The sequence below is a fragment of the Sycon ciliatum genome, chromosome 8 (assembly GCF_964019385.1).
Source record: "Sycon ciliatum chromosome 8, ocSycCili1.1, whole genome shotgun sequence".
Lineage (NCBI taxonomy): Eukaryota > Metazoa > Porifera > Calcarea > Leucosolenida > Sycettidae > Sycon > Sycon ciliatum.
In genome coordinates, this window is record NC_088650.1 from 7,397,328 (window position 1) to 7,416,282 (window position 18,955).

At 45.6% G+C, this 18,955-nt stretch overlaps 1 protein-coding gene and 2 long non-coding RNA genes across 5 annotated transcripts in view; 1 reads left to right on the forward strand and 2 right to left on the reverse strand.

Moving 5' to 3' along the window:
- The window catches only part of LOC135823108 (uncharacterized), a 19,195-nt gene extending 9,049 nt beyond the window's left edge, over positions 1–10,146 (reverse strand). Inside the window, exons 1-2 of one of the 3 annotated variants that reach the window (XM_065335948.1) lie at positions 9,783–10,146; positions 3,283–3,770 (exon numbers count right to left, since the gene is read on the reverse strand). In XM_065335948.1, the coding sequence (XP_065192020.1) occupies positions 3,283–3,770; positions 9,783–10,120 (826 nt within the window). In that variant the 5' untranslated portion in view covers positions 10,121–10,146. Of the gene's footprint in view, positions 1–24; positions 817–3,282; positions 3,777–9,782 lie in introns of those variants that run through there. The other 2 variants (XM_065335947.1, XM_065335949.1) reach the window with 2 other exon arrangements.
- LOC135823111 (uncharacterized) lies at positions 5,037–5,911 on the forward strand. Its single transcript, XR_010554609.1, has 2 exons — positions 5,037–5,372; positions 5,767–5,911. It is a non-coding gene; the product is annotated as an uncharacterized LOC135823111 (long non-coding RNA).
- LOC135823110 (uncharacterized) lies at positions 6,416–8,398 on the reverse strand. The gene is made up of 3 exons (XR_010554608.1): positions 8,027–8,398; positions 7,770–7,934; positions 6,416–6,869 (listed from the first exon to the last, which is right to left on the reverse strand). It is a non-coding gene; the product is annotated as an uncharacterized LOC135823110 (long non-coding RNA).
- Positions 10,147–18,955: the final 8,809 nt, after the last annotated feature.

Below are 18,955 nucleotides of genomic sequence, written 5' to 3' on the forward strand. Positions count from 1 at the left end.
CTGACACCATTTGATCTTACTCACCTGAAAAGAGAGCAGCTGTGGTGTAGGCCCTAGGCCAGGGGTAGATCTACCACACAGGATGCTAACTTTGTGTTCTTGTTGTTGTTACGTGCTAGGAATTACCTTGCCAGACACGGTGGCTACAGGATATTACTACACAGATATTCTGAAAATTCAATTCAACACTCGGGCGAAACGCTTTCCACAAGGGAAGGAAATCGAGAAAACGATGTGTGGCACAGCACACGGCGATGCTTCCTTCGGGTACCGGGTCCACCCTGAAGTGATAGCGCTAGCGGGCGACACTCCAAGATAGATGGACTTCTAATCTGCACTTCCGAACTACCGGCGCACTGCGCACTGTACTACCTAACCTTGCGCCCGCTCCTAGTCCTGTTCCAATAATAATAATAATAATAATTCGCGGGATTCGCGTTGGCATCGCTTGAATGTTCAGAAACACACAAACTAGCCTTCGCTTCCGCAGGCCACCGGCACTATGCCTATGTTCTAGTGTTAGTAAATCATTAATCTACTCGCCTGGAATCGACGCGACCCTGAGTCCTGAGACTGAGACACGGCGCAGCAGAAAACAAGGCTACAAGGCGTGTCAGCGTCACCTTAGCGCTCTCAACGCAAACGTGAACACATGAAAGCCTTGGAATGTTTGAAGGCTGATATTCGATTTCCCTTTTCAAAGAGCGCGGCCAGTTCGATCTAGCCCCGGCCCCCAGGACAGGTAAAGCTAGAGGGCCTTGGCCTGACTACTTCTCTCTCACACGTAACATTTACATCTCTGGGACCTGTACAAGCCCGTCCGACTGGGCCATGGAAGCTCCGGAGACTAGCCACCGCCTTGCACAGCTAACGTATCCAGTATCAGCGTCACGTCGGATCTGACAGGTAAAATGTCCAAGTCTTCCGTATTTTTATACCAACACCTGCTTCGGAGCTCTGCTCACTGCCAACCACTTCGCACGCCACCGTCAGGTACTCGCTCGAGCAGGCAGTCCGTACCACAGCATCTCCGACTCATAATAATTATCAGGGCAAATGGAGTTCTGCACCTGTTGCGCGCAAGTGATATGACGCCTGACGGTCATCACTCATCAGCGTACTAATGAACATCGTCAATACTTAACTGAATGACACTCGACAGCGGTTTAAAAATATCTGCGAACCAAATAATTGTAATCGCTAACTACTAATACTATTAGTACTAACTTTCTTCTTATTTCATTTTCAGTATGTACTACATAGTACAGTCATGTAGATGTATCTGACACCTTGGCGAGGTAGACTGTAGACAATTGCATTCCAGAATAATGGCTGTTGTCCAGTGTTCGACTCAACAATGGAGGTTGACTGCGGGTTTGCAGAGTGCTCGACGTAACGTCGTTGTTTGCTACAACAAGTAAGTAATTACATGGCACTGACTCACAGAGCGCAGCCTTTGCGCGTCACAGTCGCCGCACAGACCCCTGTCAGTCAGTGCCAAATACTACACTAGTCTACAGCGGTTTATTCCAAGACTACCATAATGATCATCCGGGGAACCAACCTGACCGTCCCTGGTCACAAGGACTTAGGTATCACTAGCACTGCACTGCCGTCAGTGCAATGTCAATGACACTGACAGTCAGTGACAAGCATCAGTGGCCTTGAATCAGGTGTGTTTTGATCAAAATCAAAATATTTGCCAGATAAAGATTGGAAGGAAGGATCAACTGCCAGTGCAGTGTGCATGTGGTGATCATGGTGACGGTGGTGGTCAAGCGTCCGTATCAGTCACAGATTCGGAGCACCATTACATTGTTTGTACATGTAGATGCTTCCAACGCTGCAACGCTGAGATGTTCCAAGAGCTAGTACAGGAGTTTCCAGGGCAGGCAAATCACAGGTCTTTTAAAAAAAAATTAGCCCCTGGAAAAGTATACTGCTAGTGCTATGCACATTTCGTTCTTCAGCACATACACGCACACGTGATGATACTGCACTCCAGGCCAAAATTAGACTCCTTGAAATCCCACCCAGCCTAGCCCAGATGAGCCAGTGCAAAGACTTAAGTACAATGTACTTAGTAGCAAGTGTCATGATAAGGCAAATTGCATGCAATTGCGCAAGTGGAGAGGGATGATGACCTACATTATAGTCGTTGAGTGTCTGAAGTTGAACACATGTTTTCAAGTGTTCTCCTAGATGGCCTAATACTAATAAAAGAAACTCCAAAAAGGACCAAACCCTATATTTGTAGCGAGTCCTGCTTGCACTGTCCACACATGCAACAGTGAGTCCTGCTTGCACTGTCCACACATGCAACATCCAGCACACGTAATAAGATGGCCGGTTTGCGTTCGCTGTACCGACAGTGGGAGATCATAGATCCAGGACTGACAGTCCGGCACCATTGGGTATTTATCGATGGGTTTACACTGCGTAATGGCCACTGGCGACTAGGTCCGGTCTGAGCTACACAATGTACCTACCGACCCCTATGCCTCTGACCACTTGCAGAAGAAACACACGTGTACATGCATGTGTATGTGCTTCAAAGTATAAGAAGTACATACATGCAGTGTGTACATGCAGCCATGGCTGTCACATGCCCCTATACTACTATACATAACAGTTCTCATGTCCAAAGAAGACCAGGACTGCAGGAGCATCATGCATCTGCCAATAATTCTGGTGCTGTTCAATGAAATGCACTTGCACTAGTCAAGTACATGTATGCATCCGGTGGTTGAGCCACAAAACATGATTGTCTGTATGGATTTGGCCCATACTTCACCTGCCTGTGCAGTGCACGCCTGAGGAATCATAACCATGCCCACTTCAACAGGGTTATGCTCTGTCAACTTGAAGTCATTATAGTCTGGACAGTGTCCCGATTACACTGTCTACTAGTTGAGAAGTTTGCCTCTATTTGATAACAAACTGGGTGTTGGAAACTGGGTGATGCAAGGGATGAAGAACTGTATACTAGTAGTTGTCACATGACTTTTCAAAACACAACGCACAACCAAACACCAAGTACATGCACTCTACTTGATGCTGCTCACTTTCCAAGTATGCTGCATGAGTACTGTATCGACCAGTCCAGCATCAATGATACAGACTCCTGACAACATGCATGTCCAAACAAATTATTCCCGTGGTAGAGCAGATCTACGATTCCGATCCCTTCCCCATTCTTCAGCACTGTGGCAGTACTCTGTTACTTATACCAAAAGCAAATGGATATCTTTTCGGTTTTTACCAATTGACAACTTGACTGACCTTTGCGTTTCTTCGTCCTTTTCGAATGCCTATGCACCAGTCGCGGATTGCGCTTGAACACCTTCCGAAGGTTGCGGACCAAGTCGCGAACGCTTCGCTGCTTTGTGGACACGTGCCTGTGCAGTTGTTTGCAGTGGTACCACGGTTTCTGACCCGGCCCCATGGGCAGAGAGGACAAGCTGAGCTGCTGAATGCGCTTAGGGGCGTAGCGCCGGTCAGACGGGGGATTCTGGAATGGATTGTCGGCCGCCTCGTCACTGAGATCGAGCGTAGAAAGTGTGCCCGTGCCTGCCAAACTGAGATTAGTGGCCTGGGAGTCAGATCGTGTGCCCGTCCTCAAGCGTACTAGTTGCGAGTCCGGTCTGCCGAGGATTGGTGATGCTGTGGCGTGTGATGTTGCATCATCGTTCGGCATGGTACAGTGAATCTCCGGGGTTGTGGACGAGTGTGGAGTCCTCCTTCCCGTGCCATGGCATGCATGGTGGTAGCTTAGACTGAAGAAGAAGAGAGGGAGAAAGAAAGAGAGAGAGAGAGAGAGAGAGAGGGGGGGGGGGGGGAGAAAGAGAGGAAAGAGAGTCATTGCAAAAGTGCACCATTTTCACGCGTTCTTCTTCAGTAGGAAAACACCCCGTACATGGACATGGACATACTCACTTGAAAATGTACTTGTAGTACCTAGAGGCATGCTGGCAATATGAAGCGGCTAGTTTTCACCATGCTTGCTACATGCATGGCTCGCTGACTGCTGTCGTTTCATTGAACGAACAAGAGCAAGAACGAGTCTTGTTCCGAACAGATCACGGTTAATTGGGAATGCTCAACTACTTATCCTCCTGCTTGGTGAAGTTCTAGTCTTTTCATTCTTCACGGGGGATGATTCTTCGGCGCCCGACACTACAGTACTACTGTAAGACATGTTATTATAACGAGTCGCAAATTGAACGATTGTCCAAAATTCATAGGTTAACGAGAAGATATGCTAACAATTTTGCAGTATTACGCCATATCCGCACACGACATAATTATATGAAGCCATGCGGACTAAACGGATCTTATTGTAACGAAGAAATGTCATCCGTTAAAGCGTTAGATTTACTTCCTCGTTATATATACATGTCTTACAGAACTAATATACTGTACTGTACTGTGGTGTATTCATCTGTCAGGATTGGGGTTTCCTGTGGAAAGCTGTATCCTGGTTCTCTACGAACACCTCAGCCAAATGGCTCGATGCTGTCAAGATTGTGGATCGCGCCGCTTTTCACTGGCGTTCAGTATACTGCTTGGCCGCTTAGTTTGAGGGGTTTGCAATCCACATTATACATGTGGATCAGGTGCAGCTCCGTACTTAGTTATGGCGTGAGGCTGTCACTCACTGTCAATGCCTCAGTGTGTGACTGTGAAATGAGTCTGTGACGTGACCTTGAAGGAACACGTTAGTTGCTCGAACAGACACACGTAAATGACGTGCACAGTCATTATGTCCCATGATGATAACTAACCACTTACTTAGTAAGTTAGTACATGTAGTAATATTATTATTAGTAGCATAAAGTAGTAAAAAAGCATACAGTACTGTAGTAGTCTGTTGGCTCAGAAAAATGAGATGATTGATGGAGTTGGAAACAACAGGAAATCCCCATAGGCGGATGCAGAGTGACACGCACCCACCACTAGTGCACTACGGCTACGCACTAGCACAGCGCGGTCATGTGAACTCTCTGTGACTAATCGACATGACAATGGGGCTGTTAAGTGTGACGTCACGGCCCCTTCGATACGCATAGCAACGGAGAGCACTGGGGACAAACAAAAGTCGCGTCCTCTGGATGGAACCAGTTGTGAAGGGCAACAGCATCTAAATGACTGGAGAGAGAGCAGTTTTTCTTTGCTTTTTCGTCAAGCGATTGTTGTCGCTCTTTACTCCTTGTTCTTTACTCTACAAATCTCCTGTAGTCGTCGAGGGCCTTCATAATGGCTGTGAAATTGGCTGCCCACTGTAAAACTCCGTGTTTGAGAGTGCTTTGAAGATTCTTCGCCTCCTGATGGATCAAAGTACGAGCGCTCCCTGTGGATTCGATTATATGTAGGTGAGTTGTTCAAGAAATCAGTGTCTTCTTTCTGTCTCTGCCCTCACGCTGGCACAATATCAGCCTCTATATCCATGACAGCCCGCACCTCTCGTAGACTGCATGACTTAGCTGTATTCTCGCCCTCCGTGGTGATTGAAGACCCATGGAAGAAGTTGTTCAGAATGATGTCCTGAGAATATAAAAATAAAATAATTCCAGGGAATTGTTACAGGGTATTTTGGAAGGATGGAGAGAGAGAGAGAGAGAGAGAGAGAGAGAGAGCACTGTTTGAAGTGTTTGTCTCACTGTAATTACTCCAGATTATTGAATGGTGTATGATCTACTCGATATTTTCCGCAATGGTTTTTCCTGATTTGCGGGATCTCTTCTTTTGCTGTTTGCGTGTTTACAGGAAGTGACTGTCTGGTGTATCTGCACCAGATCCTGGGGAAATGAAGTCAGATGCAGAGGCAGGGTCGTCCAGTGATGCAACACTGCCGTTCTATGTGCAACGGCACCGCTAATTCCCCCGGCGAAAACACAAACACGTGAAGAGACTACAGTATTGACCGTTCTGGTAATGAATCGTGACTGCTCGGACAGTCGATAATCGAAACACAGAGCACCAGCATGATGTTTTCATATTGGGAACCACACACCAGCTCAATTCTCAAGCCCAAAAATTGATTAATACAAAACACAGAGCGACGCAACAAGAGATCATCCGGCAACCAAACCAACCTGGGTCTGATGCACTGAATAGTCCTGAAATACGCAGGCCACACAAAGCAGTGCAAGCACAGACTGTTACAAGGTACATGCATTGCAGAACAAAGTGTAACCAAAGATACACAGGGTTATAGCTGCACACTCGTGCATGTGCTCACTCAGCCCAAGAACACGCAGGATGATAGAAATAATCCGGGGGAAACACGCTAATGTCATGACCGGGGAGTGGGCCAGACATACTCTCAGGATTCTACAATTCCAGGTTCTTTACGGAAATATACCAGAAGTCCAGATACCCATTCCTCACCCTCACCACACAAGAAGACCAAAGCTTCACTCTAGGACCAAGCTCAAACAACAGAGAAGCAACAAGAACAACAACAACCAGCGATCGATGCAAAGCATCGAGCTATATACTACAAGACCTAGTAGCGTGCACGGCGCGGAGCGAGCGAGTAGCCAGCAAAGCATAAATAGTGATAGGTTTCACAACACTATTGATCGACAAGACACATCGCCGCCAAGGCAAACACTTCATAAAGACACATGTATAAGCAGACGGAATACAATACAGATAATGACATTGTAGCAACACACGGACACGACACTAGCACCGAAGTAAGCATCAAGACGTAAATAGTGCAGCTCTGAAAAAGTAAAAACTACATTGACATGTACATTGGTGTGCCGAGTAGTATCATCCTTGATCACCCATCCAACCAAGACGTTATCAGGTCCCAGACGCCGAGATCCCACGCCGAATGTGAAGTGCATCTAGCCTTGAACCTGTTGCACAAGGCACACACATTATGAAAAAAATGACATCCACTCCGATTATTTCCAGAGGCCAATCATAACAGAACACAGAAATGAAACCACGGGCTCAACAAAGTAAACGCAAAGGAAATTAGTTAAAATAATCCATGAAGTGTTTAATTCCAGCGCTGACTGCAGTGTGGCGTCATGGCCCGATACCCGCTGAGCATAGACACAAACTCCATTTGACAGGGGCACGACATACTATTTTGGAATAAAGTCACAGGGGCGTAGCACCCGCTACGACTGGTACGACCATGGCCGCACCACTTTTCGAAAAGTGTGGTCCGTCTGGAACGTGCAAAACCGTAATAAAAAAAAATCAGGATCCATCGATATTTGCATATGCGCATCAGACCTTTTTCTAGACTCGTACTTGTAGATCTGTTATGCATCTGCAGTCGTACTGAGTACTGTACTCGACTCGACTGCACACTGCGCCAGAAGTGTGCCAGAAGTTCCCAGAACGCAGGATTTTGTGTCTTTTACAAAATTTTCCCGGGGGGGGGGGGGGCGGACCCCCTCCAACATGGCCTTCCGCTGCACCGACCTTCGGTCGTACCACTTCCAAAACCCCTTCTACGCCCGAGTCATAAAGTACAGCACTCCGATGACATGACGGACACCTCGTGCAAATGCGTGGTCTGTTCATCCGGCCAACTCGGCCACGCATGAGAGTGTGTGCATGTACGCGCGCACGCAAGCGCGCACGTGCACACACACACACCATGTATTCGGTGCGTATGGCGTACCTGTTGCGGAGATAAATGAAGATGGAATCATTATCATGATGTTACATGTACATGTACAGTGTATGTTTGAGTGTAAAGTAAATTTTATTTTATTACACATTTCTTCGACACAACTTACTCCACATCTTCGCATTTCTCATAATCCATCCATCTACACTCCGTCTCAGTTGAGGAAAATTCTCCCAGGTATACACTAGTCACCACAGCCATGTGATGACATTGGGATGGGCCCCAAGCACGACTGCACTCTCCAGTTACAATATAATTTATTTGTCCAGATTATCTGTGAAGACAAAATGCAATGCATAGCGGCAATCGATGGATGAAGAGAGAGTTTGTAAATACACATATCTTTCCACTTGTTCAGGAGCTTACCTTTTGGAGTTCACATCGTTTGCACGATCTCTTATGCTGTCTTGCACCTTGGCTTTGTTGACCATGGATACGCCATCCCAGAAGACATTCTACAGGAGCTACTAATGCAGAGCGTTTTTCACGCTCGATCTCGGCGATCTACCTCGTCACGCCAATAAAATCCTCCGTGACACTGGCTACAGTCACAAGAGACGTCTCAGTAAGGTAATGAGCACGACAACGCCGTCGAGATCAAGGACAAAGAGAAAACAAAACACTCACTGAAAACAGCAAAGAAGAAACGAAGAAATGTACACGATTCCTATATGTTGCCACTGACAACTGGTTCGGTGGAGACGACGCTACTTTTGTTTGTCCCCAGTGGGATCGTTGCTATGCGTAGAGAGTGACGTCATCACTTAACAGCCCCATGGCCCATCACCTGATCACGAAGGTGTGCATCCGGATGCAGAGAGCATGCAGTCAGAGCACACACTCCCATCTCTTAGCCTGTCAAACCCTATAAGGCTATATATAGGGTTTTCAGCCGCGCGTTCTATCTTGAGCTCTCTTGAGAGCCCACTTGGCTGCTATGGCAACTAGACGCCTGGGCCTACATACGTAGAATGTACGTACGGTTCTCTTGCTGAAGACCGTGATCATTTTGTTGCTGTTTTCTTCGAGTACGGTTAGTTTTAGTGCAGCGCTGTCGTAACATTTTCTAGACCCTATATCTAGGGTTTGATTTTTCACGATGGAGGAAGAGCAACTTGAGTTAGTGGAGACGAACTCGGGCGATGAGAATGTTCCTGGCGACCTGGTGTCGACTCAGGATGATGATGTCGATGTTCCAGCAGCGTCGGATGCTCCTGAAGAAGAAGGCGAAGCATCAACAGCGGCTGTCGCAGCTGCCGCTCCCGCCATTGCCGTTTCTGCATCAGCTGATCCACACGTGGGTCGGAAGCAGCAAATGCGGCGACACTCGCGCACGTCGTAGGAGCGCTCCTGCTAACATCAATGGCAATGCAGTGAAAATATCAAAAAAAAACAAGTGAAACTGTGTGTATTGTGTGCCCAGTTGTGAGGACTGATCAAACCCTTTCTTTAGGGGTCCTAACCCTATATATAGGGTCTCTATGTGTAGCGTTATGTCAAACCCTATATATAGGGTTTCCTGGTGACAGGCTAAGAGATACATACTGAAGGTCATAAAATTATACTTGTAATGACATCTCATTTCTTTCAATCGCAGCTTGACAGCGTGTACGATGGTGTACGTGCGCGAGCGAACGGCCCAAGCAACACGAAATCGTTGAATGGCGTTACATGTCCAAGTAAGGTCGTTTTCATCAGGGAGTCTGAAAGCCCTTTAACCTGTTTTTCATGGTTTGGCACTACATTCTACAACGCTAAGTGTGTCGAGAGTGGGCGTTTTGACCAGTCCAAAAAAGACGTAGCCACACGAATTCACCCTCGTCCAACAACTGAAGCCATTTGGAACAGACTAGTACGCAACCTCTACCGAACGGCTAAACGTCTACAAAAAGAAATAAACAAAAGAGACCATTGAAGTGTCGGAGGCAGGGAGTCGTAAAATACGACTCCCTGGTCGGAGGGGTTTCATTGTGCCAGACACATGTACACACATTTGGAGAACAAAAAAGTCAAACTCCAATTCAAATGTATGGCTCGATATCAATTTTTAACGTAACGTCGTTACATAGACTACATAGTCATTACACGCTCAACAAGTCAACATGACAACTGTTATGTTTACCTTCGCATTTGTGCGCCCGTTGGCACTGGAGTCGAACGCTTTCCCTCGGTACAACCTGCAGGGTGATGCTGCATAGTGTGCTCGCAGGCGGAAGCGGCTAGCGGATGTACTACTCTACAGTTATCAGCAGCCATTCTCGCCACATCAGGCGCACGGTGGCCGTGCTGCTGCTGCTCCGAGTCGGAAAAGGTGGAGGTGCCCAGAACACCTTCTTTGCTGTCAACCTCTCCAACAACCATACTACTATTCGCAGAGGTGAACACAGCTGGTAGATCCACCACAAACCGACAACCTTGTTCGCTCCTGTGCACACTCAAACTGAGCTCTTCTGGAGTCATGACCGACTTTAGAATGTCCGTCCGGAGCAGGATCTAGGAGTAGGAGAGGGGGCGAGAGAAATCACGCGATTGGCTAGCGTCTAAACTCTGCGCTATGCACGCACCGCGCTCCCAAGCGATGTGTACTAGTAGTCAGAATCGACCCAGAAATTTCTTGGTGCGTGGTCATGTCTGCCGCGTACCTTGTTACTTCAAGCAATCAAGTCAAGATGATAAATGCGCGACACGAGTGGACTTGGGGATGAATCGATGAATGGTTTTGACTCATGTAGTCTGTACTGTACTTTTCTTGACATTCAGCGATCAAGCCACTCATCAATCAAAAGTATTTAGCGCGGTGTTGATTACGTGCATAACATGTACAATCATCGTTTGAGAGGGATAGCTCTCCAGCCTACAATGCTACATGCCATAACGCCTAATGCGTGTTGCATGACAAGACGTGACCAGGGTGACAGCTTGGCCTTTATTTCTAGGAAAGAGGAAGAACGAATGTCTGTAACCGCCCGCAGTAGGCGTTCAGGCAGGGTAGTTCCACTGAAAAATAATGATACTTGTAGACTGTGTACTGTCTTGTACAAACGACTAAAAACAACACGATACTACGACAACGTAACGTTGTATGTAAAGTGAAGAAAAGGCAATAGCAATACATAGTCACTGTACTTGAAATAAGTACTTGTTATAGAGAGATAATCAGTATACAGAGAGATAATTATAGAGAGCGGAGTTCTACATTGTACATTCACGGTACATGTACATACAGGCACATTGTAGGTAAGGATTGCCCAAAGGCAGGGGTCTTCAGGATTTAGACTTACATGCATACTTGAAGTTATAGAACTAAGGTAACAGTACTAACTAATGACAAAGAGGGAGAGGGAGGGAGAGGGAGAGGGAGGGAGAGAGAGAGAGGGGGAGGGAAGGAGGGAGAGTAAGTTACATTTATAAAGACAGGTAGACAGGTAAGTCTAACAAATGAGGACTGATACCTCTACAACAGTCTAGGTGTTATGCGTAGATGGAGATAAATCATGTGCGGAATTGAGAGAGAGAGAGAGAGAGAGAGAGAGAGAGGGGGGGGGGGGGGAGGAGGGAGAGAGAGAGAAGGTGGACTGTCTTTTTTCAGTTTTTTGCTTTCCGATTTGATCATGCATTGAAGCAGCATTTTACCTTGAGAAACAACCCGTGGCATACATGTACGTGTAACAACAACAAGATCCGTATCAGTGGGTCTGTCATACCCATGTGATAATACGGGCAAGAAAACACAAAGGAACACCCCCCACCCGGTACCCCCCAATGCAGGAGTTCAACTAAGCTATCCGATTTCGATTCATTAACGGACAGTTATTATTTTGACATGAAGTGCCAAACGGGGACGTGAGAGACAGCGCGTCGCACAAGGATCTACAACTCAAGTGAGTGAATCGGAAAGGCTCTGTTTGGAAAGCCGCACGACGCGAGCGGATGAGAGTTCAAAGACTCAAGCAGAAAGTGCGGGAATTTACCGGGAAAGGTGCATACGTTCTGAAAATGTGTCTACTCATTACTGTGGATCCAGTTCTGCTCGGCTAGTGCAGCACCCCATCGCCACCCCTGCCTTGCATTGCAGCCCCATCCAGTCAATGTCTTGTTTATTAGTCTGTTGTTTTGGGTCATTTTCTCCTTCTCCAGCCAAGTTCTTGTTTTACGAATTGGGTGTGTGGTCATTCCAAACTCCGGAATCCCATGACGCTACGAAGCATGAAGGCGAATTTGACAATGTCCCATGTCATGGGAATTCGTCCCCACCACAACTGGCATAATCTAACATACGATACAGTGTAGCTCTGGCAGCTTCTGATTCCCAGGGGTGAGAACGACCTACAATTGTCTGTACATGTACATGTAGGAGGAGCATGAAGTTGTCTTCCAGGTGTCGGAGCATAGTAAACTGTTATACATGTAGTATCGACATCCTTGTAGTGCACGTGGTGCACATTAGGATCAATGTGACATCATGCACTCATCTTGCCAAAGATTCCGACGGAAAAGTCACTCTCTGCAGAGAGCCTGTAGAGAGCCTGTAGAGAGCCTGTAGAGAGCCTGTAGAGGTGTTTTGCTTTCGAGTTTCGACTATGTTCTGAACTGGCACGCGAACACGAGCATACTACATGTACATGTAGTATCCGGTGATGGTCCAAAGCACAGACGCGCCGTATTGAGGAGTAGGGCGTGACTTATAGCGAAAGCTGAAACAGGCGCTCGATGTTGGCACATACATGTACCTGATACTAGGTGACAATAGTCATTGGTGCACCAGCACTGCCGCTGCATGACCAGTTGGCAGCAGCTAGGAGTCTCAGACGATACTCAAGCACCTTACCAGTGAAGTAGAAAGATGTTGCGACATCGGCGGTTTGGAGCAGACCCTTTCTTCTTACCAGTTACTTCGAAGATTACCGCAAAAACATGCACAGGACCCAGGAGCCAGACTTTGGGGTTTGTTCCTGAACACTGGTCCTGTCGTCCAGGTGTGTGTCAGCAGCACAACTAACTAACTAGCTTCCACAGTGAGTCTTCTTACCCGACGATATACAATACATGTACATGTAGCTCTCAGTTGGGCATGACATAATTATTAGTTACTTTGTTTCGTGTACAGTAGCCAAGTACATGTAGGTCCTTCTTGTACATGCATCCGTTTTCACATTGAATGTGGTTGATTAGGCCAAAGATTAGTAAGAAGGTGCAAATACTCGGCTCGCTGTCGCCAGGGTCGGGGGATTGAGTAGTCATGTATTCTTCATTGCCAACTCCAACTAACTTACATGTACATGTACTTGACCGTAAGTACAATATCAGACAAGTATTCTTTCTAGACCAAGAGTGGTATACAATCATATATGATTATTAAGATAGAAATCATGGTTTACCATATTTTTCCAGACGTTTCGTTTTTCTGAAAACAACATCGTCAACATCGTAAGTACAATCATGTACATGTATATGTAGATCAAGTACAATCATGTACATCTACATCTACATCTACATGTACAAGACAGTACAGTAGATCATATTCATAGGCTACTACTATTACTAAGTACTATACTATACTACAAGAACTGCTGGAAACCGGAAAGGACCACCAAATCCCCTAGCGCACTAGTCTAGACTAGAGTGATGTTTTGTGTTGTTTACCCACAGTTTTCGAGTGGCACTTCAGTCTTCATTCAGCTGATCAGATCAGGAAATAAGACATGATTTGCACAATATGTACATGTACAATTATGTATTAAAGTTCGCACGCGCATCTTGTACTTATCCCCCCCCCCCCCCCCCCGACACCCACATCAAGGCACACGAAAGTGGGGTTGCATTCTGCTGCTTTGCATAATTATACCGGTACATGTACAGGACGTGAACTCAACGGTTGGTGTTTATTCACACCATCACGCATCATAATTACATTGTGTCCAGGGACGGGTGATAAACCGTCTGTGCAGATACGTATATACATGTAATAAATGTAGAGCCGAAGGATTTATTGCAATTACATACCAGTATAAAAACCGAGGTCCCCCGAGGTTTTTATAACTGGTATGTAATTGCAATAAATCCTGAGGCTACTACATTTATTATACATATGTTGACCTTCGCTTTCCCTAAAAAGGAGTATTTTATAAACAGTATTTATTGGCCTTTAATAGTGGTATTTTATGAACAGTATTTATTGGCCCAAAAGCCAATAAATACTGTTATAAAATACTCCTTTTTAGGGAAAAGTGCAGTGCTGCATGGAAAAGTACAGTGGTATTTATTGAGTGAAGCAAGTTTATTTGAATTTGATACTGTTGATGGTGTGGTCACTAATGAGTGTGGGTATTTATCAAAGGTCAATATGTACATGTATAGGATATTGACCAAGACGAGGTCTATAATGGGAAATACATGTATAGGCCGAGTAAAAGACCGAGGTCCGCCGAGGTCTCGGCTGGGTGGTATAAGGGGTTGCTTGAGATTCATACTGTTGTGAGTTCAAATCCTGCTTGTTCTCTTTCTTTGTCTTCTTTCTTTCAATTTTTCTTTTTGAAGTGGAGAGAAAAATTCTAAGTCCCTCCAAAGTCGAAAGATAACAATGCCTAAGTGGTCGATACAAGCGGTCGATATAAGGCCGAGTAAAAAAAATTACTAGATGATCGTCCTTTTTTTTGGAAAAATCGGGGAGGGCGGGAGGATTTTATTTTTATTTTTTTACTTTTTACCCTCTCATGCACACAGTGTACACAACAACATCAAGGTTTTTTTTCTCTTTTTTTCTTTTTTTTTCTTTTTTTCTTTTTCTTTCTTCAGCAGATCGATACTGACGTTGTGATATACTAGTAGTATGTGGTCCATATACATGTAGTAAAACTCACGATTTAAAAAATAAAATATTTCTTGGGGCGCTGACAAAAACTGGGGCGGACGGGGACGATCATCTAGCTTTTTTTTTTACTTGGCCTAAGCGGTCGATATTGCGGCGATATGGGTAATATCAAGAGTACATAACCCCCCAGAGTGTGCAACGCCGATCCAGCTCTGTGTAGGGTCTTGGTCGAGCGGAATCGGATCTTCTGATGTCATGCGTACACTTCACACCAGCGCAAGGCCGGTCTCGAGGCAGGGCACCATTGTTTTTGATCCAAGAGTACCCGCGACTCCCCGGGTTCCCCTCATATGTGTACGGTATTATGACGCAAAGATCCGATTCCGCTCGACCAAGACCCTAGCTATGCAGAGCTGGATCAGGCGTTGCACACTCTGGGGGGTTATGTACTCTTGGTAATATAGGACCAGTCAAGGATCATCATCACTCTTCTATATCGACCTCCACTAATTCTCGTGATCCTTGACTGGTCCTATATTACCAAGAGTACATAACCCCGGGTTATGTACTCTTGATATTACCAAGAGTAGATTTATCTACTCTTGATATCATCAAGAGTACATAACCCCCCAGAGTGTGCAACGCCGATCCAGCTCTGTGTAGGGTCTTGGTCGAGCGGAATCGGATCTTCTGATGTCATGCGTACACTTCACACCAGCGCAAGGCCGGTCTCGAGGCAGGGCACCATTGTTTTTGATCCAAGAGTACCCGCGACTCCCCGGGTTCCCCTCATATGTGTACGGTATTATGACGCAAAGATCCGATTCCGCTCGACCAAGACCCTATACAGAGCTGGATCAGGCGTTGCACACTCTGGGGGGTTATGTACTCTTGATATTAGGGAGGTTCCGGAGTACGATTTTTCGTGCCAAAATCCGTGGAGGCTCTACGGATTTTTTATACGTCGTTTTCGAGCAGTGAAAAGTTCCGGGGTACGGAACTTATGTGTTTGCCGTCATTGCCTAGGTTACGATCGCAAACACGTCACATTCCCGCGCTATGCCTTTCTATTTTGAAAATTTGTACCGAAATCAAAACTTCCCGCGAAGAATCGATGTTTCTCGTACCAAATTTGTACGCGAAAAATCTTTCTGCACCCGATGACGCAAAATCTCCATACGAAGCATGGTTCGTATGAAAGCCAGTCCACACGGATTCTCGTGCCGAAAAATCGTATGGAGCACGCCTGGAAAAAATCCGTAGCGCCCATACGGATTTTGGCACGGAAAATCGTACCCCGGAACCTCTCTACTACCCATATCGCCGCATTATCGCCTTCTTAGTATTTGACCCCACTAATTTCCCTGATACCTAAGCGGTCAAATATATCGCGTATTTGACTGCTTAGTCAAATACACGATATATTTGACTACTTATATTTGACTCCTTAGAACTTCCTGGACTTAGAAATTTTCTCTCCAACTTAGAAAAAGAAATTTTTGAAGAAAGCAGAAATACACAAGATGGGATTTGAACCCACAACCTTGTGAACCTCAGTCACTCTTCCTTACCACCCAGCCACTGTGCTACCGATGCTGAACCTAGTTTAAACAATGATCTTGACTTTCAATGCAGTACAATGCAGTACAGGCTATAGTATAATACTAGAATTACAAGGATATGTCGTATATGAAGAGAAACTATTGCGTGGAGAACACGATAAATAGATTATAGACCTCATAGTTGTCTATACAGGATATATAGACCTCGTAAAAGACCTCGGGGGACCTCGGTCTTTTACTCGGTCTATATATCCTGTATAGACCTCCTAACCGGTCTATAATCTATACATATCGACCGCTTATATCGACCACTTAAGCGGGATTCACAGAAGCTTTTTTGCGATGCGACACGCGATGCGACGCGATCTGCGATGGATGCGTGCGATGCGAACTCGCAAAATACCATTCACAGAAGAAGTCAGCGATGCGACAAAGTTTTGCTGATTTGGGTACGTCACCATGATATTCGCGCGGTTTGACACAACTTGTAAAATTTTATAGGCAACTCTTGCACCTTTGTACAACTTTGCTGTAGAAAAGGTCAAAATCGTACACCAAATCGCTTGTCGCATCGCATCGCATCGCAAAAGTTGAGCCAAGCTCAACTTCTGCGATGGCCTGCGATGGCCCAGTTGCGGCAGTTGCGTGGGGTGCGACAAGGCTGCGATTTGGGGTTTTCCCGGTTTCGCGCCTGTCGCATCGCGTGTCGCATCGCCAAAAAGCTTCTGTGAATCCCGCTTTAGGCATTGTAATCTTTCGACTTTGGAGGGACTTAGAATTTTTCTCTCCACTTCAAAAAGAAATATTGAAAGAAAGAAGACAAAGGAAGAGAACAAGCAGGATTCGAACTCACAACAGTATGAATCTCAAGCAACCCCTTATACCACCCAGCCACTGTGCTGCAGATGCTGAACCCTGTTGTTCTTACAGTCCTGTACCCAAAATAGGCAACATCCTATGTACACTATTGTACAAATGCTATACTAAAAAGGTTTAAATAGCTCCTAAAGGTTCAAATTTTGGGGTTATGGCAAAGGAATCGTGATAAATAGGATATTGACCTCGACTTCGGTCTACATGTATATGTATATGGGAAATATAGGCCTCGTAAAAGACCTCGGCGGACCTCGGTCTTTTACTCGGCCTATATTTCCCATATAGACCTCGTCTTGGTCAATATCCTATACATATAATTGGACATTGTATAGCCTCCTTCCTATACTATTACTAGCTATAATTAATATAATTTCCTTGGAGACAAGAATGCAATTATTATACTTAGAAGTAGGACACACGCACATGTACTTCAGCCGTTCAGACTCAACATGTTGAAAGTTTTCACTGGTATATTTTCATGCCTATAATATCATCAGGTGAAATACAGGCAAAATCCGAATAAAATGAACATGGACCGTGAATGGAGAAAACAACAGCGTCAAATGCGTGACCCATGACTCATGAGTAAACCCCAAAAGTGTGAAGTGCGGTGCAACAAAAAAAACCCCACAACAAATGCTAGTATAATTATAGCTAGCAGCTATAATATGGCTAGCTCAGTATTACATACCAGGCGACAATGATAATTGGGAACGTGCTGGTTTAGACACCGGAAAGCATTCAGTTTACTCACTGTATCTCCTTTACCCCAGTACCCGGGTTGCAAGTATGCCTTGATGATGATGATGATGATGATGATGATGATGAGTATTGACTGAGTCTTGAAAACACTTCAGTACACAGCTGTACATCCCGATGGTAGTTATGTTGCAATGCACACCGGGACACATTCCTCTACTGTCTACATAAGTCATTGCACATGTGTTTCAACCAGGGAGTAGTACAATACCGCATTGTACATGTACTACTCCCTGATTTTAACAGCATGATGTGCATGGCATTTTAGTCTTTGAACGATGGCATGCTGCACTCCCATGGCTGCTGGTCATACTGGCATGAGAAGTGGGAGGGTAGGATTGGTCGGTTTAGCTGCTTCTGCCCCGCCTCCACTGCTTCGGCCGCCATGGTTTTGTGCCTCCCTGCTATCAGATTCTCCTGCTGGCGTTTGCACCATGATGGTTTGAACTTTGTATCTTGTAAATAAGACAAGCCAGGAGCCTCCTCCTGGCTAGTGTACAAAATTAATGCATGCACAATTGTACATACCATTGGTATTGACCAGCCAGTGTTTTTTTTTTATTCTTTCATCTTCGGCGCCTGATGTTTACTGCGCACGAATACGCATAGTGGTCACAAACAGGAGGCATGGACATGTAAATCCAATGATCCAGTCTGATTTTGTCATTGCGAAAGCATATTGCCTCACACACGTAGTACAGTACCGGTACATCAATCAACACAGTCACCTAACAGCTACAGTCAGTACAATCCTGGCAAGTACAACAAGTAGAGTAGTTGTTGTGACATGTATTGCAAAATACAGTCTGCTACTACTAGTGTATGTTAGTACAATGCACACCATACTCTCTACACACCACTTAGGGACTTATTACCACTAGCAAAGAGTAGTACTAGTAGAAGGAGGTATGTAAACAGTACATTGATCACAAGTACATTGTAGCAGCAGATACAGTCAAGACCTGCTGTAGATAATTAATCGGACTTCAATAGGCCTGGGAGTTGGAGGATGACACCTTCACTGCTTCAGCAGCCCACACAGCGTGGCACTGCCTGCATCCACCCACAAGCCCTGGCTTGGCACATGGCCACATTGACTCAGTGCACTGGACACTGGGACATCAAACGTCACAACACTACACCTGGTCATGGGACACACTCCCTAGGCCCTACTGACACTGTACTAGGAGTCTAGGAGTATGCCACTACAAGCCAAGCCCCACACACATAGTGGCATAACAACAATAGTAATTGTTGTGGTACTATGTGGGACAATAGCAATTAATT